Source organism: Vombatus ursinus, unplaced genomic scaffold (assembly GCF_900497805.2).
Source record: "Vombatus ursinus unplaced genomic scaffold, bare-nosed wombat genome assembly UNPS02014945.1, whole genome shotgun sequence".
In the NCBI taxonomy this organism is placed as follows: Eukaryota; Metazoa; Chordata; class Mammalia; order Diprotodontia; family Vombatidae; genus Vombatus; species Vombatus ursinus.
Genome location: NW_020954723.1, coordinates 16,071,273 through 16,097,176, shown reverse-complemented (window position 1 = coordinate 16,097,176; position 25,904 = coordinate 16,071,273). Strand labels below are relative to the sequence as shown.

The following is a 25,904-nucleotide window of genomic DNA, read 5'->3' as shown; positions in this document are numbered from 1 at the left end:
AATCTCCAGTTCAGCTCTGGGCCTAGCTCCTCATCCACTTGTGGTGTTTCTCAAATGATGTAAATTAATAGGCCAGTCATAGAGGCTGCCTGTTCAACTGCAGATATGGACAATCAATATTATTTATTCATTTGGTTTGTCCTATGTAAATATAGTTAGGTGGAATTCAAGTTATTATGGACAATGTCTGGAATGTAGTAGGCACTTTTGTGCTTTTTGATTGATCTCATTTAGGAGGTACTTTGATGTAGCAGAACTTTGATGTACCATATTATCTACTAAGAGGACCATCTGAAGAACCTTACCAATCAGAAGTAATCTCCTCCATTGCCTCAGCATTGGACATTCACCATGACAGTGACCAACACCTCTGCTAAGCTAGGTTTCCCTGCTTTACACTTCACTTGATATTTATAATCAAAGTGTTGTTGAACAAAGTTATCTCTATTCCAGCTTTCAAGGGATGTTCTATGATTTTTACATATGCATGAAGACAAGTTGTTGTGTGATAGCCCTGCACTTCATACTGTGTTTTGCTCTACCAAATCATATGTATTTTTTGGTTAATGAAATAATAAACAGTGGGATTATCTACCCTCTGTTCTCTTCAGTCAATTTTATGAATATAATTATGTGGTCTGCTGTAGAATGTCAGTTGCCTTTTCCCTTCGCTTACTTTTATAATGTTGCATTATAAGGCTATTGAGTTCATTTTCAAATCTGGGATTTTTTGATACTATAGTTCTCTGTAGGTCATTATTAACTTAACTGACAGAGTGGAAAACATACACTACAGGTAGCCAGGTGGCACAGTGTTTAGAGTGCTGGACATGGAGTCAGGAAGACCTCAGTTCAAATTCAACCTCAGACAGTTACTAGCTGTGTGACCCTGGGCAATTCGCTTAATCTTTGCCTGCCTCAGTTTCTTTAACTGTAAAATGGATATCATAATATCCCCTACTTTCAAGGTTGTTATGAGGACAAAATGTGTTAATATTTATAAAATGCTTTGTAAACTTTAAAGTATTATATAAATGTTAGCTATTATTATAAATCAGAAGATTATCAACAATTACAATCGTGGTAAAATACATCTTAATTGACAAATGCACTTAGGGCCAAAATTTAACATAAACCAGGAAGGTAACTGATTTTCTAGAGACTCCAAGGCCTAATATTACTGCCTGTCAGCTTATTTCCCAGGATCACTCATAGTAAGGTACCTTGCCAATGATTTGCAATATGGCATCTCATTAAGTATCACTAGGACTTGGAATGGAGAGAACAGACATTTCTAGAAGGTCATTGCTCTCCTTGTCTCACTTCAACACAAAAGTTCCTCTGATCTCTTTTTTATGATGGCTATGATTAGACTATCTGAGTCTGAATAGACAATTTTATCATCTATGTGCTATTTTTGCACTATCTGACAGAGTTAAAACCCCTTAAGTGTGCTTTCTGAATTTTATCTCTTTCTCCCAATTCTCCAGTCAGTTTAGTGCAGTGGACGGTCAGAAGGTTTGGGTTCAAGGTCTAGTTCTGTCAGTTACTAAATATGCGAGCCTTGCTTTACTCCTCGGTAAAATAATGGTACTTTTAACTACCTACCTCACAGGGTTGTTACAATAACCAAACTGATAATGTATCATAGTGTGGTGGTCAGCTAGATGGCATAGTGGACGGTGTTAGATTTGGAGTTAGAAAGACCTGAGTTCAAATATTGCCTCAGGTTCTGGGTAAGTCACTTAACCTTTTCTCAAGCCTCAGTTTCCTCATCTGTAAAATGGGGATTTATAATAGCACCTACCTCACAGGGTTGTTAGTATGTAAATTGTTTTGTAAACTTTAAAGTGCCACAGAAATGCTAGATATTATTACTATTCCAAGCACTATGAAAGGTACTGGGGATACAAATACAAAAGTGAGAGTCCTACCCTAATGAAGCCTACATTTCAATATAATACATGTAGGGGAGTAGCCAGAGAAGGGAATCTTGGTTATAGGGATAGTAAGTAGAGCCAAAGGGCAGTCAACTGTCACACCCTTTTCAGAACCAATATTAACCATGACTTGATCACTGTGCCCGAAAGAAGAGCAAGAGGTATAAAGCAGAGAGGTGGGAATACCCAAGGCAGTATGCATATGGCAGCAGCCTGGATATTTGGCAAGATAGGTCCTGGTTATAAGAGAGTCCATGAGTCCAGAAGCTGCCCTTTCTACAGTGTGACTCTACAATGTAGAAAGGACTGAGTACAATTCAGGAGACCTGGATTTGAACCCATACAGCCACTCACTAGCTATGTGACCTCACTTGGCCATGTGATCTCTCTGGGTCTCAGTTTCTTTATCCATAAAATGATGGGTGTGTCTACTTGATGATCTCTAAAGTCCTTTCCAACGGTAATATTCTTTGACCCAACTCAAAAACAGAGACAGGCTTTAAATATAACTGACTAATGACACAAATCATTCCTAAATACAGAAAGGAAGGCTAGTCATGAATTGAGCTTTTTCAGCCACATCTAATATACAGAATCTATATCACTGGCAAATAAATGATAGTTACCCCCTCCCCAATGTTTCTGTTAGAATTTTCTTGGAACCTATAAGTTCCTAGGACCTGTAACCTGCCAGCTTCTCTCAACAGGGCTGACATTTTAGTGAATCAGATAAGAACAAGTCTTTTCCTAAGATGCCTTAGTAAGGCACTCAGTTAATCCAAGAGGAATATTTTGAAGTTTTAAGGAAGTAGTTGAACAGTGAGGGGGCAAACTAAGGTAGGGAAATGAAGTCAACAAGCATTTATTAAGCACCTATAATGTGCCAGGCACAGTGCTAAGTGCTGGGGATGTAAGGGAAGGCAAAACACAAACAAGCAACAAAACCAGAACTTAAAGGAACAAAGAGATTTGAAATAATGATACCAGCCCTGTTAACAACTTTCATGCTATTCATTAATTAGAGAAAGATCATCTACCTACCTGAGTTTTTGTCAGGTAGTCGATTTATCCTCCACACAATGGAGTTGAAAGCATGCTCATACTTGGCAGTACCCAAAGTTACTCTCATGACTGGCTCAGAGCCAGATATACTGGTTGATCCAAAACTGGCCCCCTTGTTCACTTTGGCTTTTAAAGATTTCTCCCCTAGAACACTTTCCCTCCGGAAATTTTTCACCCACTCATTGGGCACTGGATACCGGATCATCACGTTCTCACAGGGAACCTGGGTGAGAGGGTCACGATTAGAGGAGAAGCCAGTTGACATCCTTAGCCAGCTCTGCAGCTCCACTTCTGCCCCATTGATGTTTGCCACAGTCCTCAGTGTGAAAGGCAAGGTCTTTTCTGCAAAAACTGTTCTAAACCTCATTAATTCAAAGCGGCATGCATCTAAGGGGTTGAACAGGATGATTCGGGAGCTGTTGAACACCTCTTCATCTACGCACCCGTGGAATTGGCAGTTATGAAGTTTTATCCACTTGGTGGTGGTGGTGGGCATGATATCCTGCCGGGAGACTATTTCATTCCCTTTCACAAGGATGTCATTGAGGCCCAGGTGGCACTCTGCAAGTCCAGAGAGAAAACTTAGCACGTGAATATGTGTTAGGACTTGGTGGTGAAGAATCTGGTTGTCTCCATTACTCAAGACTCCAGAGAATTCATCTTTGACATCCACTGTAATCTCCTCTTCTAAATAGTTCAAACCCACTGTGCTTAGGTCCATGGATGACACTGGCAAACTCATAAGGTGGTCCTGAATTGCCCTGATGAAACTCAGGAAGTCTTCATAGCTGGTGGTTCCTAGCTTAATTACTTGCTCCCGTTCAGCCATATGAGTCACAGCTGGTTTAGGCTGGTACTTCTTCTTCTCTTTGTATGTAACACGGTCTATTCGCATGCTGTGGATTCTCCCATTTTCATCATAGTTCTGGAGCTTAGGTTCAGAAATCTCATGGCAGATCTCCAGTTTGAACTCTCGGAACGGTTTCTCCAAGCCCTTCTCATAATACAACTGTAGGCAGCCACTATCTGTGAGCTTTACATAGATTGGTCCCCAATGCCTGGAAGACATAATGTTCTTCTTTTCAGGGATCCTTAGCATCATGGGCCAACCATCTCTGGGCCGAGATAGGGCTGAGCTCTTCAGCTCCTCATCCAGCCCACCCCACGATGCTGGGTCATCATCAGGTAGAGTGGTGCTACCAAGGTGATCGGGATCCCCAATCTGTAGTTGTTTGAGCTTCTCAACAGCATCAGAGTGTGTTCTTTTCTTGACTGAATCATCAAAGGTGATGGCATCTGACTCTTGATGTATAACAATGAGAGAATCCCTTTGGCTTTTTCCTGTGGTATTGGAGATGGAATTATTGTGGGAACGTCTTTCCTGCTCCTCAAAGAAGGCACTGAAAGGGTTAATGGGAGAAGGCTGCACATCCCTCAGGGTCTCATTCAGGAAGGGGTTGGTTGCCCTCCAAGGTGGGGGCTCATTTATGGAAGGTGATTGGTTTAAGGAGGAAATATTTAGTTTTTGAACTTTTGAGAAGTCTACCAAGCTACTCTTGGGACGTTCTCTCTTAAAGGATTCAGTTAAGTTACAATTCACATCTTGGATAGGAGATACAATGGATGCTGGGTCTGGTTTTAAAGCACAGGTGCTTTGTGGCAGAGGGCAGCTGATTTCATTGTCATCAAAAGTCACCCAGCTGGGGAAACGAACTGAGGTCACTGGGGTGGCAGAATGCCCATTCATGACTGGGCCACTAGTGTGCCAGCTGATGGTTTCCATCTCTACTTCTTCATCTTCCTGGAGAGAGGAAGAATTGTCTAAAGGAAAAATGAAAAAAATATAAAAATGATGTAGACATTTAATAATTATTTTCAGGATAGGGAAACTGATAGGATAAGAAATAAGGAGTTACTAGACTTTTGTTTGGAATTTATGAAATTTCATGGTTACTTATTGCTCACATGCTTAGGTGTGTGCCTAATCTTGACAGTGACTACAGATGTGCAATATGTGATGGTTTCTCATTTATACACTTACTAGTTGTGTGACCTTGGGCAGGGTGTGTACACGTATAGTAAGTGTATATATGAGAAGTCATCACATATCACAAATTTACCACTACCTCCTTTTCCTCTTCTATAAAATGGATACAAATAGCACCTATATCATAGGGTTGTTAAGGATAAAACGAGATAATATTGGTAAAGTTCTTAGTACAGTGCCTGGCATATAGGAGATATTTAATAAATACTTGTTCCCTTTCTCTCTTCAATACCTAAGTAGCGCTGAGAATTGGAATTATTCATTCTGGGAGCCTTGACAATATTACTACTAAAGCAACAATATGCTGCCACTCAAAAAAGATCATGCTGGTAGGAACAAAGTATCTCAGAATTGCATTCTCATAGGTTGTCCTTTGTATTTTACAAAGTGCTTATGAAATAAGTACTTTATTTTCCTTAATAAATTCAAGTTCAGAAGGTCAAGCTTCTGAACTCTGAAAATGATCTTCTTTGCAAGTGGGCATATTGAAGAAACCAAATTTCTTGTTCAGTTATACTGGAACTGTCTATGGCCCTCAATGCAACATTCCCCTCCTTATGCCTCCCACTCCCCACTGCTATTCCCTATCCTCTCTCCTTTTTTTTCTGTTCTTTTCTGGACTGACCTTGCTGGAAAGTGGAATAGAAGCCATTTATGTGATATGATTTAAAGTGGTACCAAAAGTTCCTTCTGCCTAAGGAAGTTTCACCTACCTCTGGCCGAAACACTTCAAATTTTCAGCCTAGAATATCACTTTGGATCACAACTGAAGACACTTGGTAAAATATAAACATTACCAAAGAGAGGTAACATGTTTAAACTGAGAGTAGTTAATAACACCTTGACACAAATTGTGAGATTAGTTAGTGTATCCTGAAGAGTCCTGAGGAAATGAGGCAATAGATGAAAGGAAAGAGGCTTTGGACTGAAAGAGCACCATAGAGGAGACATTAAAAGACAGGAATGAAAGTGGCACAGGATGAAAACAAGCCCTACCCGCATCACAATTCTTCCTTGAGCCAGCACTGGTCCTACCTTTCCAGTACTCTAGTGAGTGCTGTGGTTTCTACTGTGGTCATCCAAAACACTCTACTGGTGATGACTTAGGATTGAAGAGGAACAGAATACAACTAGACTGCTAGATATCTGAAATGACTGTAGTAGTGCAATAAATATTTTTTTAAAAATAACTTGTTATAGCTTCATGGCGAAGGATATCTAGCCTCACAAATTTAATAGTATAATATACTATTGGACAAGATTACTGTTTTCACATTCATCCTATGTGTGGGTTTTGTTTTGTTTTTTGAGATTGGGTCTCTTTTGCTTACCATGGCTGAAAATGTAGTAGCCACATTTAGGTCAATTCCAATACTGTTCGTCGCAGAAGCTTTAATCTGAGTTGGTTTATCCCTCCTTACGAAGGCTAGCGACCCTCCCTGGGGGCTCAGAATTAAAGCTAGTCACTCGATTAACTTCAGCCCTATTTCAGTGCAGAACTTATGAGCTCCAAGAATCAACCAGAAGCCTTAGCCAATCCCCATGGCAGGGATGATAAGTATATGCCACCACAGGCCATACACTGGTCTTTCAAGTCATACTCACTCATTTTTGTGTCTAGGTAGCAATTGCCATCAATAGTTATTTTTGAAAGTAAAAACTGGTACACATACATGTACATAATTTATACATCTATCAATCTAAATATATACACAATAATGAAAAACAATATCTAATAATCGTGAAATCTTATAAGAATTACAAAGTATTTTAAAATAAGGCCTAGAATTCCTGTGTGATGTAATGTTATGATTTGTCTCATTTTTTCAGCTGGATATGTAGAAACCTTGGTTATTGTGCTCTCCAAAAGGTATACAAATAGGAAAAAGAGCTTGGGAATCAAAGAAAGTTATTAGTTCCTAGCTTTCTGTTTTAAAGCCCTAAATAGAATTCCTGGGTCTACCATAGCAGTTTCATTGACCAATAACTTAACCACTGTGGCTAGGAATCTCAGAAACTAGTGTCACATTAATGAAAAGTACAAAAATAAAAATGCTTATAGATTTCATGCTTTTCTTCATGTCTTCTTTGTCTCTTAATCCCAGTTTCCACCCATCAGATCTCACATTACTTTATAGCCTTTGCCAAGTAAGTGGTCACACCCAGTTTTCTAGGGATTTGTCCCACTCTGTTGAGCTTGAGGCCACTCCTTTGCTTATAGATTTTCAAAAGCAAGATTAATCTTCCTTGGGGGGCTGGCTTACTGATGATGCTATGGATAATTTCCCTAAAAGGATTACATATATGACATGACAAGTGATTTGTGAAAATCTCATTCATGAAAACAATTTTCCATCTTTCCTATTACATACTTTCTGAATATAACAAAAAAAGTCCTCCATTTCAAACTGAACGAGACTGTAAAACAATGTTATCCACTGTAAAACAAAATTTCTTTAAATGTCACCAAGTAATAGGTTCCACTGAAAAGTTTTTTGACATCTTACAATTTTAAATGTAGCTACATCCAGGTTCAGTGTGGCTAGTTTGGGATAATTTCAATTCATGGGCCTGAGCCCCCATCTGATGTATTACTCTTTTGCTAGACCAAAGACACATAAATCCAATAGCAAAAACATTTAATTGACACAAAACAATATAAACAACAAGGAAGAGAAACAAGTTGGCAAATATCTGTACACATACATACACAAAGGGCTGACAATCACCTGTTCCCCCCAGGGAAGTTATAATTTAATTCCCCTTCAATCCCTCTTCTCTGGCACAGTAACAGAGGACAGCCACTTCAGAACTCACAGTCTCGGTGGGAAATGCCTAGAGTGTTGTGTTGTCTGCCTTTGACAGTATCTTTCCCAGGATTCCAGTGGGGTAGGCTGAAAGTTTAAAGTCCTCACTGTGAATCAGGAGTCATCATGGTCCATAAGTGACATTAGGATTTGGGGACTCCATGGCCCAACATTCTATGCGATCTCTCCCACTCCTGTGTGCTTATGCCTCCTTCTCTCTTCGGTGTGCAGTCGTGCTTTTTAAGCCTCTTGCCTTGTAAAGCCTCCTTATCAAACAGGGTCCTTCCTGGTGACATCACCATGGTATAGGCTCACACAAAGACCTCTAGGAGATGCTCTCTTGGCCCCGAGCATTGTAAGAAATTAAGTCCCATGCAAAGCCTTTACACGAAAAGTCTCCTGAAACTTAGAGGAGGAAATACGAATGGTTTGTTTATTTTTGAGGCTTATGCCTATTTTTTTCTTTAACTGACATAAATAATCATGTCCTTTGACAGTTTCACTCCTTCCTATGAGCTGACTGAAACTCAACTCCTATCTTTGTGAGGTCACAATCAGCCCAGAACAATAACTTGGGATGTCCTTATCTAAAGATCAGGATGTTCAGTTGTTAAATAGTCAAAGTAAGTGAAACTTCTGAAGAAAAGAAAATCCATTCTCTCATGAATGAGTCTTGGAGAGGCGTTCTTTTTTTTAAATGAAAAAGTGCCTCAAAACTATCTACTTCTTATTACAAAACTACCCTGCTATTTAATAACAGACATTGGTTTGCAACGTTCTTTAAAATAAGCCATTCCTTGAGGCAAGGATGAGGACTTCCAAGACCTTCAAGAAATTACTAGTAATTCCTGGGAATAAAATAAACAGTTCTGACATAGGCTACCTGGATACAGCAGCTTGTTAGAATCTCCTTATACGTCTAGGCCTGGTAGAGGAAAATAGTAGAGAATGAAAATGAAAACAGGTCAGAAGATGGCCATTCCCTTCTCCCTCAGAGGAAATCAACCTAAAATGTCTCTCTTCAGAACTAAGCCACAACTCCACCTTATTCTATTTACATATTTATTCCATAATCACAACATTTTAATCATCATCTGTTCCTTCCCTTCCTCTCCATGGCTCCCAAATTCAGCTTAATGTGCACCAGACTGCTAATGAGTACTAAAGATGTGAGATGTCTACTATAAAGTTATTGCTCCAGCCTCAACCACTCAAGCAGGTTCTACTGACTTTACAGATGCAACTCCAAGGGAAATTGGTGGGAATATTCAAGCTTAGTCAGGATCTGTTAAAAGTTTATATTCTTTCAAAATAAAATCAAGTGAGACATTTAATTGTTTTCAAGTCCATGAAGAATCACCAAATGTTTGAGTGTCTACTAAATGAGCAAGGCAACATAAAATCCTGTATGGTTTCAGAGTCCTCAGAGAAATGGCAGGTAGAGAAACCTAATTGTCAGATACTTGAGTGATTGCAGATCCCTTGAAATTTAAAAAAAAAGAAAGAAACTACAAAATTAACCATTCACATGGAAAACAAGCTTGTACTAGATTACTACTTATTTAAGACTCACAGGATGACAGAACTTTAAGAAATATTAGAAGTTGCTTAGTTCAAATCTCAGGGGTAGGACAAAATATTTGTCTGTTCTTGGCAAGGTCTGAAAATTAATTCTCTTGTGTATTACTGTCCACCTGATGTTTTGAGCTTCATTTTTGATATGGGAGTAATGCAACTGTATGTTCCAGATTTTCCAAGACAATCCTAATTTAAAGGAAAAAAAAATGGACTTTTAAAATGCAGTTCTGAAAAATAAATGCCATTTGCCAGGTCATGTGTCTTGATTTGGGATTTGGGAAATACTGTCACTATATAGGTGCTACCTGACTTATCAAAAAAAAATACCTGGCTGTCATGAAGATCCAAATTTTCTCACAATAAAAATGCATACATTTGTTTTTGAAATATCTCTCATTATATCTCACCCTAAATGTTGTTTCTCCCTAGGTGTTTGCTTTACCTTGTCTACTCCTTTTCCTTCACCTTGTCAATTGCCTCATTTTACAGATGAGGAAACTGTTATATAGAATTGCTATCATTTTCATGTATATTTCCTGTCATCCTTTTAGATTACGGTAACAATGAGAATAGAGACTATTGCCTACTATTTCATTTTTATCTCACTGGAGCAACTGACTGATCATGTGTTATACATAGAGTGGATCTTCAAAAAAGAAAAATCTTAACTCTCTAATGTAATGCAAAATTCTCGTCATCAGCTCTCTTCATCCTCTCCAGAAAAATCCTAAAATAGACAAATGTAGGAAAACTCTCAGGTGATGTATATCTACTAGTCAGAGGCACACTTTTATTGATTTTCAAAACTCTAAGACTCATACTTCTTAAAACACATAAACTTTAAAAAGTTGATGCCTCTTTCTCTCTTTGTTTTGCTCCACTCACCCCAAGGCCAACTCCTTTTTTGACCCAGCACCTAATCCTTTCCTCTGATCAATCCCTAGGAGGTACAGCACAGCAGAGGCCAAAGTGGTCAGAGGCAGAGAATTTGGACATATGATCAGCCCACAACAGAGTTTGTGTTGGAAAACATAAAGATTTCACTGAAAAATGGCACTCAATTTCTATGACTTCCCAGATTAAAACCCCTTTCCCGAGCCACCACTCCTCTCCCTTTATTGGAATGTAAGCCCGTAAGACAAGGAAAGACTTGAATTGATGTAGAGTGAAGAGAGCAGAAACAAAAGAATAATTTATATTGTAACATTAATAATAGTACAAAAACAAAAAATTTTGAAAGATTTAGAAACTCTGATCAACTAATAAACACTCATGATTCCAGGACTCATAAAGAACACTATCCATGATACAGAGATAACAGACCAACATGCAAAATAGGAAATTCATTTTTGGATATGACTAATGTGGGTATGTTCTGCTTGACTCTGCTTATGTAATATAGGGACTTTTTTCTTTCTTTTTAGTGGGGATGGGGGAAAGGTGAGAGAAAAAAAATTAATACTTGATAATTGAAAAAAAATCTGAAGAATGCATGTTCCTTAAAGGTACAGACTACATTTCCTTTTGTATTTCTTACCACAGTAAGCAATGGGAATACAAACATAGTAAACACTCAATAAATGCTTTTTTCTTCATGCATTCATTCATTCAAAACTGGAGCTTACTTATGAGACATGATGGCATAATTATACAGGTGTGAAAGGTTGTCAGACAGCTTGGCACTAGCTATTGATGAATTGGGTACTTTAAAAAAAATTTTATCTTGGGTGGTTTTGACTTTTGACAGTGGGATATGTGAATTTAGGCTGATGTTTATTTATGGTGGCAGAGTGGGGACGAAGAATGGGGCCACAGCTCTTGGAATTCCTATTATGAAGATGTGCTTGGCTATGCTTCTAACAAAACGTCACACTCTGGAATTTTTAGTTCCTCTACTAGACTGGAAACTTCTTGAGGGTAGGTGCTTTCTTACCTATCTGTGTAGTTCTTTGTAGGGTCTAGAATATACCAGATGGAATAACCCAATTTTAGAAAAAGAAATTGAACAATGCGTCAATGAACTTCCTAAGAAAAAATCCCCAGGACCAAATGGATTCACAAGCAAATTCTACCAAACACTTAAAGAACAATTAATTCCAATACTATATAGTATTTGAAAAAATAGGTGAAAGAGTCCTACCAAATTCCTTTTATGACACAAATATGGTGCTGATACCTAAACCCATGAAAAGCCAAATCAGAGAAAGAAAATTATAGACCAATTTCCCTGAGTATTGATGCAAAAATTTTTAATAAAATACTAGCAAAGAGATTACAGCAATATATCACAAGGATCATACACTACAGCCTAGTGGGATTTATACCAGGAATGCAGGGGGAGTTCAATATTAGGAAAACTATCAGCATAATTGACCATATCAATGACAAAACCAACAGAAATAATATGATTATCTCAATAGATGTAGAAAAAGCCTCTGACAAAATACAGTACTCATTCCTATTAAAAACACTAGAAGGCACAGGAGTAAATGGAGCTTACCTTAAAATGATAAGTACTATTTATCTAAAACTTCAGCAAGCATTATCTGTAATGAGGATAAACTAGAAGTCTTTCCAATATAATCAGGGGTGAAGCAAGGAGGCCTGTTATCACCTCTATTATTTCATATTGTACTAGAAATGTTAGCTATAGCAATAAGAGAAGAAAAAGAAATTAAAGGAATTAGAGTAGGCAATGAGGAAACGAAACTATCACTCTTTACAGAAGATATGATGTTATATTAGAAAATCCTAGAGAATCAACTAAAAAAACTACTTGAAATCATTAACAACTTTAGCAAAATTTCAGGATACAAAATAAATGCACACAAATCATTAGCATTTCTATATATTACCAACAAAGTCCAGCAGCAACAGATAGAAAGAGAAATTCTATTTTAAAATAACTGTAGACAATACGAAATAGTTGGGCATCTACCTGCCAAGACAAATCCAGGAACTATGTAAACACAACTTTTTATTTCACACCAATAAAGTCAGATCTAAACAACTGGAAAAATATTAATTGCTTATGAGTAGGCTGAACCAATATAATAAAAATGATAATTTGACCTAAATTAATCTATTTATTCAGTACCACACCAATCAAACTATCAAAAATTATTTTATAGACCTAGAAAAAATAATAACAAAATTCATCTGGAAGAACAAAAGCTCAAGAATATCAAGGGAATCAGTGAAAAAATGAGAAAAAAGGTGGTCTAGCCATACCAGGTCTCAAACTGTATTGTAAAGTAGTGATTATCAAAACAATCTGGTATGGACTGAGAAACAGTGTGGTGCATCAGTGGTGTAGATTAGGTACAAATTACATTATAGTAAATGACCACAGTAATCTAATATACGATAAACCCAAAGATCCAAACTTTTGGAACAAAAACTCATTGCTTGACAAAAACTCCTAGGAAAATTGGAAAACAGCATGGCACAAAACTAGGTATAAACCAACATCTTACACCATATATCAAGATAAGGTCAAAATGGGTACATGATTTACACACAAAGGGTGATACCACAAGCAAATTAAGACAGTATGGAATAGTTTGTCAGATTTATAGATAAGAGAAGAATTTAGAACCAAAGAAGATATAGAGAACATTACAAAAAGTAAAAAGATAATTTTGATTATATAAAATTAAAAATTTTTGCATGAGCAAAACCAATGCTACCGAAATGATAAGGAAAGCAGAAAACTGGGGGAAAAAATTTCAACAAATATCTCTGATAAAAGCCTCATTTCTCAAATATATAAAGAACTGAGTCAAATTTATAAAAATGCAAGTCATTCCCCAATTGATAAATGGTCAAAGATATGAACAGATAGTTTTCAAACAAAGAAATCAAAACTATCTATAGTCATATGAAAAAAATGCTCTAAATCACTACTGATTAGAGAAATGCAAATTAAAATAATTCTGAGGTACCACCTCACATTACCAGATTGACTAATATGACAAAAAAGGAAATGTTGGACATTGGAGAGGATGTGGGAAAACTGGGATGCTAATGTATTGTTGATGGAGTTGTGAACTGATCCAACGATCCTGGAGAACAATTTGGAGCTGTGCATACCCCTTGATCCAGCAATACCACTAGTAGGTCTATATCCCAAAACATCCAAAAAAAGGGAAAAGGACATTTTTGTACAAAATATATTTACAGCAGCTCTCTTTGTGGTGGCTAAGAATTGGAAATTGAAGGGATGTTCATCATTTGGGAAATGGCTAAACAAGCCATGGTATATAATTGTAATGGAATATTATTGGGTTATAAGAAATGACAAGCAAGATGATTTCAGAAAAACCTGGAAAGAATTACATGAATGGATGCATAGCGAAGTGAACAGAACCAGGAGAATGTTGTACATAGGAACAACAATACTTTATGATGATCAACTGTGAATGACTTAGCTATTCTCAGCAATACAATGATCCAAGACAATCCATGAGGAAACAAACCATACACCTCCAAAGAAAGAACTGATATTGTTTGAATACAGACAGAGACATGCTATTTTTCACTTTCTTTCCCTCATTCTTTTTGTTATTCAAATCTTTTTGTTCAAAATGACTAATATGGAAATGTTTTACATGATTGCACATGTATAGCCTATATTTGATTGCTTACCATCTAAAGCGGGGGGAGTGATAGAATTTGGAACTCAAAACTTTAAATAAAATGTTTAAAATTTAAAAAATATTACATGCTTACCTCCAAAAAAAAATATATCAGATGCTCAATAAACATTTCTTGAACTGAATTCAGTCTGTAGGGCTATTGATATCCAGGTCAAATTCAACAGTTCTGTGGCCAGGCCATTCAACTGTGTCAGCTACACCCCGAGTGAGAAATAATGAGCAGTCAGTTCACAAAGTGAACCAAAAATATCTCTGGCATTATTTCCTTTAATCTACACGACTTTCTACACTGGCATTTCCTAATAATTACCACCCTCATCCCCAAACAATTCACATGTGTACTTCTTTTCCAGGTGACAGGAGCCTCTAAGTTGGCTTCCTCTAAGGGTTTCCTCTAGCCACTTTTATGATGGCAACATGACCATGGTTAGAACCTAATAACAACAACAACCAAAAAAAAACCAAAAAACTTGAGTCTCTCTTGGGGATTGTGTATTCTGAGGACATACTGAATATTTCTAGAACTAAAAGTAAGCCAAATATATGTGTGTGTACATATCAGTACATACATACTCATATTACTTGGGATACTAGCAAACCAATGATCACAATAGTGTTCTGACTGTGGGCAGTGAACCATCTACATTTGTGAATCTATCAGATCTCTCACAATGACCTTATCAAGTGTAATCTGATTTATTTGGTATAATAAAACACAAAGTAAGGGACTGTTTACTGTTGATTAATTTACTAAGTTTTTCCACATTTGCTACTGCAACTGGAATACCCAGAATTTTCATAAACCATTGCTGTTTAAATGGACACAAGGTCTACTGCTATAGCCTTCTATAGTACTTCTATAGACACAGGAAATGCTTACTTGAATGTTATTTAAAGAGAATCACTATTGCATGTTAGATAGAGAATTGGCCTCAGCATCAGAAAGACCTATATTCAAAGTCTGCCTCTAACTCATATACATACTTAGCCACCAAAGTGATTTTCCTAAAATGTGTGTCTGACCATGTTACGCACTCCCCCCCACCCAACTCCTAATCAATAATCTCCAGTAGTTCCATATCACCTCAAAGATGAAACACAAAATCTTTTTTGGCATTCAAAGCCCTTCATAACTTAGCCTTGAGGCAGCAGGTGTCACAAAGGATAGAGCAGTGGTCCTGGTGTCAGGAAGTCCTGAGTTCAAATCTGCCCTGAGACACTTACTGTCTGTGATATGACCCTGGGCATATCATTTAATCTCTATTTGCTTCAGTTTCCTCAGCTCTAAAATGGGTATAAATAATAGTACTTACCTTGCAGGGTTATTGTGAGGATCAAATGAGATAGTATTTATAAAAAGCATTTAGCGCAGAGACTGGCACATAGTAGGTGCTACATAAATGTTTATTCCCATCTCTTCTTTTCCTCCCTACCCTTCTTTCCAGTCTTCCTACACATTATTCCCCAACACATACTCTGATTCAGGGACACTGGCCTCCTGGCTGTTCCATGAACAAGACACTACATCTGTCAGCTCTGGGCATTTTCTCTGGCTGGCCCCTATGTCTGAAATGCTGTCCTACTCATCTCTGCCTCCTGGCTTCCTTCAAGTCCCAACTAAAATCCCACCTTTTACTGGAAGTATTCCAAATTCCTCTTAATTCTAATGCCTTCCCTTTATTAGTTATTTCCTATTTATCCTGTATATGGCTTATTTGTACATATTTGTTTGTTCACTATCTCCCTCATTAAATTCTGAGCTCCTCAATGTCAGGTACTGTCTTTTGCCTCTTTTTGCATCCTCAGCACTTAGTACAGTAGCTGGCACATAGCAGGTGCTTAATGACTGACTGAATATTGGCTATGTGACTATGCACAAGACACTTAACTTCTTAATGCCCCAGATAACTCTGTAAGATTAAAAGCTGCAGAGCAAGGATGGATGTTTGCATTGGTAGAGGGAATTCCATAAACCAGTGAAATCACAGGTCTCTTCCTCCCCCAAAAGTGACAATGTTAATGCTAACCAGATTTACTTGTCTCATGACATAGTCTTCAATATCTCTCCATTTTGGGCCATTCCATATCATTTTCACACTACCATCCATCGTGGTTACAATTCATACTATTTCCCTGAGTCTCATCACAACCCTGTGAGGCAATTGACTTAAATATAGTTATTCCCATCTTACAGAGTCAATCGAGGCTCAGATATGTGAAAAGGACGTGTGCAGTGTCACACAGCTATTAAAATAACTGAACCCAGATTTTAAATTTCAATTCCACTACTCTTTCCAGTGGATAGAACACTGGACCTGGAGTCAAGAAGACTCATCGTCCTGAGCAAATCCAGCCTCAGACACTCACTAGCTATGTGACCCATGGCAAGTCACTTAACCCTGTCTGCCTCAGTTTTCTCATCTGTAAAATGAGCTAGAGAAGAAAATAGGAAACCACTCTAATATCTGCCAAGAAAATCTCAAATGGGGTCACAAAGAGTCAGACATGATTGAATAAAATGACTCAACAACAACAACTCTTTCCATTATGGAATACTGGGAAACAGGTCAGTAGAAATTTAACTAGCTTGTCATATGATCAATCAGAGCTTTCCCTGCCCTCCAATACTGGACTGAAGACATCTTCAAAAGCACCTGGAGGAGCTAATCAGAACAGATACTACTTCTGTACTTCTTTAGCTATAGGTCAAAGACGCAGACACTTCATATCACTCTGTGAATCAGACAGGAAAGCCTCCTCTCACATAAAGTGACTACAAAAAAAAAATGTAAAGCATGACTATCCTTGGATGAGAATTACCCTGCCATATAAAGAAGTGCTCTAAATTACTTCTGATTAGAAAAATGTGAATTAAAACAATTTTGAGGAGGCGGAGCCAAGATGGCAGAATAAAAGCAGCGACTTGCTTAAGCTCTCCCACAAACCCCTCCAAATACCTATAAAAATGGCTCTAAACAAATTCTAAAGCAGCAGAACCCACAAAAAGACAGAGTGAAACAAATTTCCAGTCCAAGACAGCCTGAATGATTGGAAAGGTATATCGCGCCAGGCTGGTAGAGGAGTGCAGTTTGGTGTGGGCGGGTAGGCCGCAGCGATCCTGGAGCAGGGCTCAGAGGACTGAATCACGGGGAGCTGTGGTGGTTTCCAGACTTCTCAACCCAGGAACGCCAAAGACAACTTAGAAGGTCAGTGGGAAAAGTATGTGACTGTGGTGAAAGAAGGAGCTAGGTCTCAGCCCAAGTCCCGAGCATGAGCGGCCCTCCTGAGCTCCCAGCCCACAGACAGAGGGGGAATTGAGTGGCTGATGAGAAGGGGATTTCAGGAAACTCTCTGCTGGTGCAGGATTCTCTTGCTTTGCCCGTGCTTGGATCTCGGTCACAGTTCTGGGTGGTGGACTTAGGGCGAGGAGGAGTGCTGGTCTGGTGGAGCTTGTAGTGGCTGTGGAGAGGAAACCCTCCTCACAGTTCCAAGACAGAAAAGAGTGCTTGTAGACCAGAGTACAGGTCAGGAAAGGAGTAAACACCTTGCCCTTGATCATACCACCTTGGAAGAACTGAAAATTTACAGGTCCCTACAAGTATTTCTGAACAGAGTTGCACAAAACCCCTGAAGCTTAGGACAGTACATTCTCCACACTGGAAACAGACTCCTACCTTAACAAATAGTTTGTAACTCAAGTAATTGGCTGGGATCATGAGCAAGCAGCACAAAAAGAGTCAGACTATATTATCTTACTTTGATGACAAAGAAGATTAAAACATACAACCAGAAGAAGACAACGAAGCCAAAGCTTCTACATCCAAAGCCTCCAAGAAAAATATGAATTGGTCCCAGGCCATAGAAGAGCTCAAAAAGGATTCTGAGAAGCAAGTAAGAGAAGTAGAGGAAAAACTGAGAGTGATGCTAAAGGAGGCCCAAAAACATACTGAAGAAAATAACACCTTAAAAAATAGCCTAACCCAGATGGCAAAAGAGGTCCAAAAAGCCAATGAGGAGAAGAATGTCCTTAAAAGCAAACTTAGCCAGATGGAAAAGCAAGTCCAAAAGCTTACTGAAGAAAATACTTCCTTAAAAATTAGAATGGAGAAATTGGAAGAGAGGGACAATTCGAGAAATCAAGCCACTGTAATACTAATCAAAAGGAATGAAAAAATAGAAGAGAATGTGAAATATTGGAAAAACAACTGACCTGGAAAATAGATCCGGGAGAGAGAACTTAAAAATTATTGGACTATTTGAAAGCCATGATCAAAAAAAGAGCCTAGACATCATCTTTTAAGAAATTATCAAGGAAAACTGCCCTGCTATTTTAGAACCAGAGGGCAAAATAAAAATTGAAAGAATCCACCAATCACCTCCTGAAAGAGATCCCCAAAGGAAAACTCCTAGGAATGTTGTAGCCAGATTCCAGAATTCCCAGGTCAAGGAGAAGATATTGCAAACAGCCAGAAGGAAACAATTCAAGTATTGTGGAAACACAATCAGGATAACACAAGATTTAGCAGCTTCTACATTAAGGGTCCGGAGGGCATGGAGTATGATATTCCGGAGGGCAAAGGAATTAAGACTACAACCTAGAATCACCTACCCAGCAAAACTGAGTATAATCCTTCAGGGTAAAAAATGGTCATTCAATGAAATAGAGGACTTTCAAGCATTCCTGTGGAAAAGACCAGAGCTGAATAGAAAATTTAACTTTCAAATACAAGACTCAAGTGAAACATGGAAGAGGTAAACAGGAAAGAGAAATCATAAGAGACTTATTGGGGTTGAACTGTTTACATTTCTGCAGGGAAAGACGATATTTGTAACTCATGAGTCCTTTGTCAGTATTGGGGTAGTGGGAGGGAAAAAATTATATGTTTGCATAGATAGATAGATAGAGGACACAGGGTGAGTTGAGGATGAAGGGATATCTGGAAAATAGAGTTAAGGAGTGGGAGAGGATTATACTGGGAGAAGGAGAAAGGGAGAAGTGGAATGAGGTAAAATATCTCACATGAAACAGACAAGAAGGGACTTTTACATTGGAGGGGAGATGGGGGAAGGTGAGAGGGAATGAGTGAATCTTATTCTCATGGGATTTGGCTTAAGGAGGGAATAACATACACAATGGGGTATGGAAATCTATCTTACTCTGCAGGAAGGTGGGGGAGGGAAGGGGACAAGAGAGCAGGGGGTTGATAAAGGGGAAGGAAGATTGAGGGAGGGGATAATCAGAAGCAAACACTTCTGAGGAGGGATGGGGTCAAAACAGACTAGAATAAATGGGGGATAGGATGGGATGAAGGGAAATATACTTAGTTTTTCACAACATGACTGCTATGGAAGTGTTTTGCATGACTACACATCTATAACCTGTATCGAGATGCTTGCCTTTTCAGTGAGGGTGGGTGGGGAGGGAGTGAGGGAGAAAATTTGTAACCCGAAGTTTTAAAAACACTTGTTAAAAATAAAAAAAATTAAAAAAAAAAGAATACAGTGGAGAGAGAAAGGACTGAAGCCTTAGCCGAAATGACAGTGTGACTGATTCATATGAGAGAAAATGAAGAACTTTGAGATGGTGACATGAATTTGGGCACATTACTTAACTTAGTCTCCCCATCTGTAAAATGGGGAGTATGGCCTGGATGTTCTCTAAGAGTCAATGTTTAGTGGAAAGAGCACTGAATTTACTATGTGCCAGGTATTGTGCTAAGCAGTTTCCAATTATTATCTCCTTTGGTCCTCACAACAACCCTAGTAGGTAGGTGCTATTATTATCCTCATTTTACAGATAAGAAAACAGAAGCAAACAGAAGTTAAATGGCTTGCCTAGGGTCACACAGCTAGTGTCTGAGATCAGATTTGAACTCAGGTCTTCCTGGCTCCAGGAGCAGTGGTCTATGTACTACACTGCCTGGCTGCCCCTGTTTGAGACCTGACTCAAAAATTTACTAGCTATAGCTATGTGACCACTGACAAATCACTTAAATTTCTCTATGCGAATCAATTTTTTCATGTAAAAGACAGATTGAGTTTAACAAAGATTGATTAAATGCCTATTTATATGGAAGGTGTTCATGATATAAAGATTTGTATGGTGCAAGTCCTGTTCTTAAGGAGCCTTCAGTGTAATGTGTGGGTTTAGACAAGTATAGGAATAACCATGATTTAGGGGACACTGACATTCACAAAGGGGGGTCACAGAACATACTATGAGAAATTTTAAGAGGGACAGATCACTTTTGTCTGGAAGGAAGGGGGTATCACAGAAGGCTTCATTTTGGAGGTACCATTAAATTTTGTGCTGAGGGAAGGAAAAAGCTTCAGCGGATGAGGATAGGAAAAGGGGATGGGGGGAAAACAGATTCCAAACATGGAGAATGACAGAAACAAAGGGACCCAGACAGGTAAGGGAGAGATAACACTGGAGACACGTTGGTAGTAACACATAGAACATAGGAAAGTCAATGATACAGTGTTTGTCCCTGTGATATCTCTAATAGGCCAATACCCTCAAAGAGATCAAAGAAGGAGGAAAAGGATTCATATGTATAAAAATAATTGTAGCAGTTCTTTTTGTAATAGCAAAGAACTGGAAATTTAGAGAGTAAGTTTGGGGAATGGCTTATCAAATTATGGTATGTGAATGCAGTGGAATACTACTGTGCTGTAAGAAATGCTGAAAGGGTTAGATTCAGAGAAACCTGTGAAGATTTGTATGAACTGATACAGAGTAAAGTGAGCACAATTTGGATAGGCTTAAAAGCTCTGGTTGAAACAAGCACCCTCCCTGTTTCTAAAGGACCAATGATGACAGAGAATTGATGGATTCAAGATGCAGAATGAGAAGACAGAAACATTTTTGGACATAGACAATATGGAAATTTGTTTTGACTAAGCAAATTTGTTATAAGGATTTTATTTTTCTTTTAAATTTGGGAAAGGTAGGATGGAGAAAATATTTATTTTCACAAATAAAGGGAGAAATAAGAAAGGCAAAAAAAAAAAACAATTTTGAGGTCCTACCTCATACCCATCAAATTGGCTAATTATGACAAAAAAATGACAAATATTGGAGAGGATGTGGAAAAACTGGGACACTAGTGCACTGCTGGTGGAGTTGTGAACTTATCTAAGCATTCTGGAGAGCAATTTGGAACTATGCCCAAAGGGCCACCAAACTGTGCGTACCCTTTGACCAAGCAATACCAATACTAGGCCTGTATCCCAAGGAGATCATAAAAAAGGGAAAAGGATCTATATGTGCAAAAATCTTTATAGCAGCCATTTTCATGGTAGCAAAATATTGGAAACTGAGGGGACTCCCATCAAATTGGGGAATAGCTGAACAAGCTGTGGTATATGAATGTAATGGAATAATATTGTGCAATACGAAATGATGAACATGCAGATTTCAGAAAAAACTTGGAAAAGACTTGTATGAACTGATGCAAAGTGAAATCAGCAGAACCAGGAAAACACTGTACACAGTATCAGCAACATTGTAAGATAATATAATATGAATGACTTAGCTCTTCTTAGTAACACAATGATCCAAGACAAATACAAAGGACTCATGAAGGAACATGCCATCCACATCCAGATAAAGAACTGATGGATTCTGAATGCCGATCAAAGCATACTTTTTTCATTTACTTTATTCTTTTTTGTGATTTTTATCCTTTTGATCTGTTTGTTCTTTCATAACTGTGACTAGTATGAAAATATGTTTTACATGATAGCATGTATATAACCTATATCAAACTGCCCAGCATTTTCAGGAGAAGGGAGATAAGGGAGGCAGAAAAAATTGGAATTCAAAATATTATAGCAATGAATGCAAAAAATTGTTTTGACATTTAATTGGGAAGAAAAATAAAATACCATTAAAATAATTTAAATGAATGTAAAAAATTATCTTTACATGTAATTGGAAAAAATAAACTACTCTTAAAATTTTTTTTTAAAAAAGAAAGAAAATCATCTTGCCTGCTTCCTACCTACTCTTCAAAGCATGCTTAGAGGAACGATCCTCATAATCATACTTGGGTTTGAGTGCAATAAAAGCTTTCTTCCTTAAGTCTCAATCTGCCCCAATGCAAACTGATTTCAGGGGCAGCTATGTGGCGCAGTGGATAGAGCACCGGCCCTGGATTCAGGCGTACCTGAGTTCAAATCCGGCCTCAGACACATAACACTAGCTGTGTGACCCTGGGCAAGTCACTTAACCCCATTGCCTAACCAAAAAAAAAAAGAAAGAAAGAAAGAAAGAAAGAAAGAAAACTGATTTCAGTGGAGCCTTGTCCCCCCACTCCCAACTCTTGATTCTAACCCACCACTTTCCTACAATTTAAAAGATGGGTAGAAATTCAACAGGTAAAGGAAAGTGTGAATGATATTCTAAGCATGGGGAGCACTGTATGCAAAGGCATAGTTGGAGGATAGAGAGAGAATAAACTAGCATGGCTGTCATAAATGGATGGTATTTCTATGGGATACCCCAGTTGAAAAAAAAAGTAGCACCAGATTGTGGAAGACCTTGTATGCTAGGCAGAGGAAACAGAACTTTATTTTGGAGGCAATAGAGAACCATTGAAGACTTCAGAGTAGTGACTTTACTAGGTCTAAGAAGTATTAAGGGAAAAACACAGAAAGTCAGCAAACGTCTTAGAATATGGATTTCAGTAGAGATAAGTTAAACCCAAACCTGCACATACAAAATAGTGTTCTGTGTACCAAGGGTTTAAGTATCAAATTTACCAAAGTTGTGACCTTTCTAAGAACTTTCCCAGAGACAAAATAATGGATTGACAGAAAGAATCAGACAGATAGAAATTTTTTTGAGAAAGATGAATGAAATTAACCCAGATAACAGGAAAAAAGAAGGGAAATGATCCTCTGACACTCTCTCATCCATCTAAGGCTGACAAGATGCTAATGAATGACTGCTCTGTGCAGCAGAAGCCAAGAGCAGAGGTTGAACACTCTGTCTCACAAGAGGTCAACCAGGGCTTTCAAGCACATGCCAGGCTTATACAATTCCATAAGTTTATTCCAATACACTTCATATTTGTGTCAATTTGTTTTAGAGGCTATATTTTTAAATTTTTTTTTGGGTGAGTCACAGTTCTAATTTCTCATTATACGGGAAAAAAGAACTTCTTTTCATGAACATAAATACTGAGATGATCAAACACAAACTTATAGCTGCGGAAGGAGAATGTTGCCATATTTTCATTACAAGAAAAGCAAATAGAATTTGCTTAGTCTGTGGGGAAGTCAGCTTCACCAGTTACCAGCAGTGTCTGATTCCTATCGACATTTAAGAGCACAGGGCTTCAGCTAACAAGGGATGAGGTGATGGGTCTAAGATTTCTATTTTCAAATCTAAAGCTCCTTGGCCTCCTGTGACACAGCCCTGAAATGTGGATCATTGTGCCCCCTTTCACTCCTTAAAATAGAATCATTTGCTTCCTGTATGCAGGGCATTTCCTGGGGAATTTAGTTTAATCTTACTGGTAGCCAAAGACAGCCAGTGTGTGAAAGCCATTTCCTTTCAAAAGTCTCTTCTTACATGAATAGGAGGGATCAGATCTTTCTCTCTCTCTCTATCTGTTTGTTTGTTTGTTTTTAATTCAACTTGTGTTTTCTTTGGTGTATGGAGTTCCCAAAGAGGAAAGCTTCCTGCCTTTACCCTTCATTCACCAACTTCTTTTAACATTTATATAGAATTTTAAGGCTTTACACTTTCCTCGTTCCAAACCTATAAAGTAACTAGTGTCTTATCATCCTCATTTGACCAATATAGCTAATGAAGCACATGGAGCTTAACTTGCATAGCTAGGACTCAAAGCCAGACATTCTGCCTCCACATTGGATACTCATCGCACTGCATCTAAACACCCAAAAAGTTAAAAGAGAAAATACAAAATATTTATGCCCCTGGATCATAACATCATAGAAAGTGGTCTATTGCTAAGTATTTCTAGGGCACACAACATATACACTTAGGACCACCTAAATCCTTTTCAAGAATGGACCACCTCAAGTATTTAGCAATAGTATTACAAATTTAGTATAGTTCAGTTGAATAGGGGAGGGAAACAGTCCTGTACTGTTGTTGTAGGCAAAATTTAGAGAGCAATAATGCAATTACACATTCACCCTTTCTTACATATAGATCAGCTATAATGGTCCATTCACCAGTATCTGAAATCATTAAAAACTAATTCTTGAGAATGTATCATAGGGTAGAAGTTCTCAAACTTTTTGGTCTCAGGATCCCTTTACGCTCTTAAAAATTACTGAGCATCTTCTCCCCTCTTCTCTCTCCCACCAAAGAGCTTTTATTTATGTGGTTATACCTATTCATCTTTGCTGTATTAGAAATTAAACATATTACTATTAAAATAATTTTGACCTTTCAGATCCCCTGTAAGGGTCCTGGGGACTACCAGGAGTCCCTAGATTACACTTTGAGAATCACTGTTATGTGGCATTTAAATGTAGTTGGCAAACAGTCATTCTTAGTATCATTTCAAAATTGGCCTGAGGAAAGACATCCCTGTGAATTCTAATGCTGCTCCTCTCTTTATATTAAGTGAGAATCATAAATCTCTAAAAAATCTTGCTCCCTGAAAAATCTATTTCTTGACCTGGACTGCTGGGAATTTTCCTAGGATAGGTGCTTCCTTGTTGCATCAAATACTGATGGACAGTGTCTATGATCTAACAAGACTCCTGCTACAGGAGAATGTTAGAATTTATTTAAAAAAAAACAGGCTTGCTTTCATGGCAGCGTTTGAAGGCAGCACCTGGCGTACATCTGCATCTGCCCTCGCTTTGATTTGAGCAATTTTTTGCTCACTATTAAAATATAAAATGTTGGTAATCAAAGACCTGTCATTTATGGGAAGATAAGAAAAAGAACTCACATTCACTGGTGAGCATTAAGTATATATTTTTTAAAAAGTATGAAACCACCTGCATCAGTAACTACAGGATAGGAAGGAAAAGATAAAAACAGGGATTCATCATCATGACCCTGGCTTATAATGATTCCTTTGGGATTTCTACAAATCTGTTGATGGAGTGCTGCTCTAGTTGCTAGAGACCGAGTGACATTTCCTGAACACATACAAGGGGAAATGAGTTTTCTTTCAAGGATTTGTGTGTCCCAAGATAATCTAGATAGTAACTTCCTTCCTGGGCCATAAAAACAAGGCACAGAAAGTAAACACTTCTCTCTCACTCCATAACTAAAAGTATAATAATATTGTATGGCTGTTGTAGCTACCTTTCTTACATAGAGATCTTGTAATGTCACTCTGGTTAAAAATCTTCAATGGCTGATTACTTTCTGGTGGTTTAGCATTTAAGACTTTGTACTCTAAAACTATCTCTCTTAAGTTTTATCATATGTATATGTGTATACATCTTCATCATCACTATCATCATCATCATCATCATAAATGCTAACATTTATTTAGTGCTTACTATGTGCCAGGCACTGTGCTGAGTGCTTTACAATTATTTTCTCATTTGATCCTCACAACAACCCTGGGAGGTAGGTGCTATTATTTATACACATTTTACAAATGAGGAAACTGAGGCAAACAGTGCTTAAATGACTTGCCCAGGGTCACCCAGAGGCCAAATCTGAACTCAGGTCTTCCTGACTCCAAGATCAGAATTCCATCCACTGTACCATTTAGCTTTATATGTGTATGCATACATATGTATGTGTGTACATTATGATCTCTATCTATCTATCTATCTATCTATCTATCTATCTATCTATCTATCT

General features: G+C 38.0%; 1 protein-coding gene across 4 annotated transcripts in view; it reads right to left on the bottom strand.

The window, feature by feature from the left end:
- The window catches only part of STON2 (stonin 2), a 185,460-nt gene that overhangs the window by 19,195 nt on the left and 140,361 nt on the right, over window positions 1-25,904 (bottom strand). For all 4 annotated transcript variants that reach the window (XM_027844755.1, XM_027844757.1, XM_027844758.1 and 1 more), the window contains exon 5: window positions 2,982-4,823. In XM_027844755.1, the coding sequence (XP_027700556.1) occupies window positions 2,982-4,823 (1,842 nt within the window). The remainder of the gene's footprint in view (window positions 1-2,981; window positions 4,824-25,904) is intronic.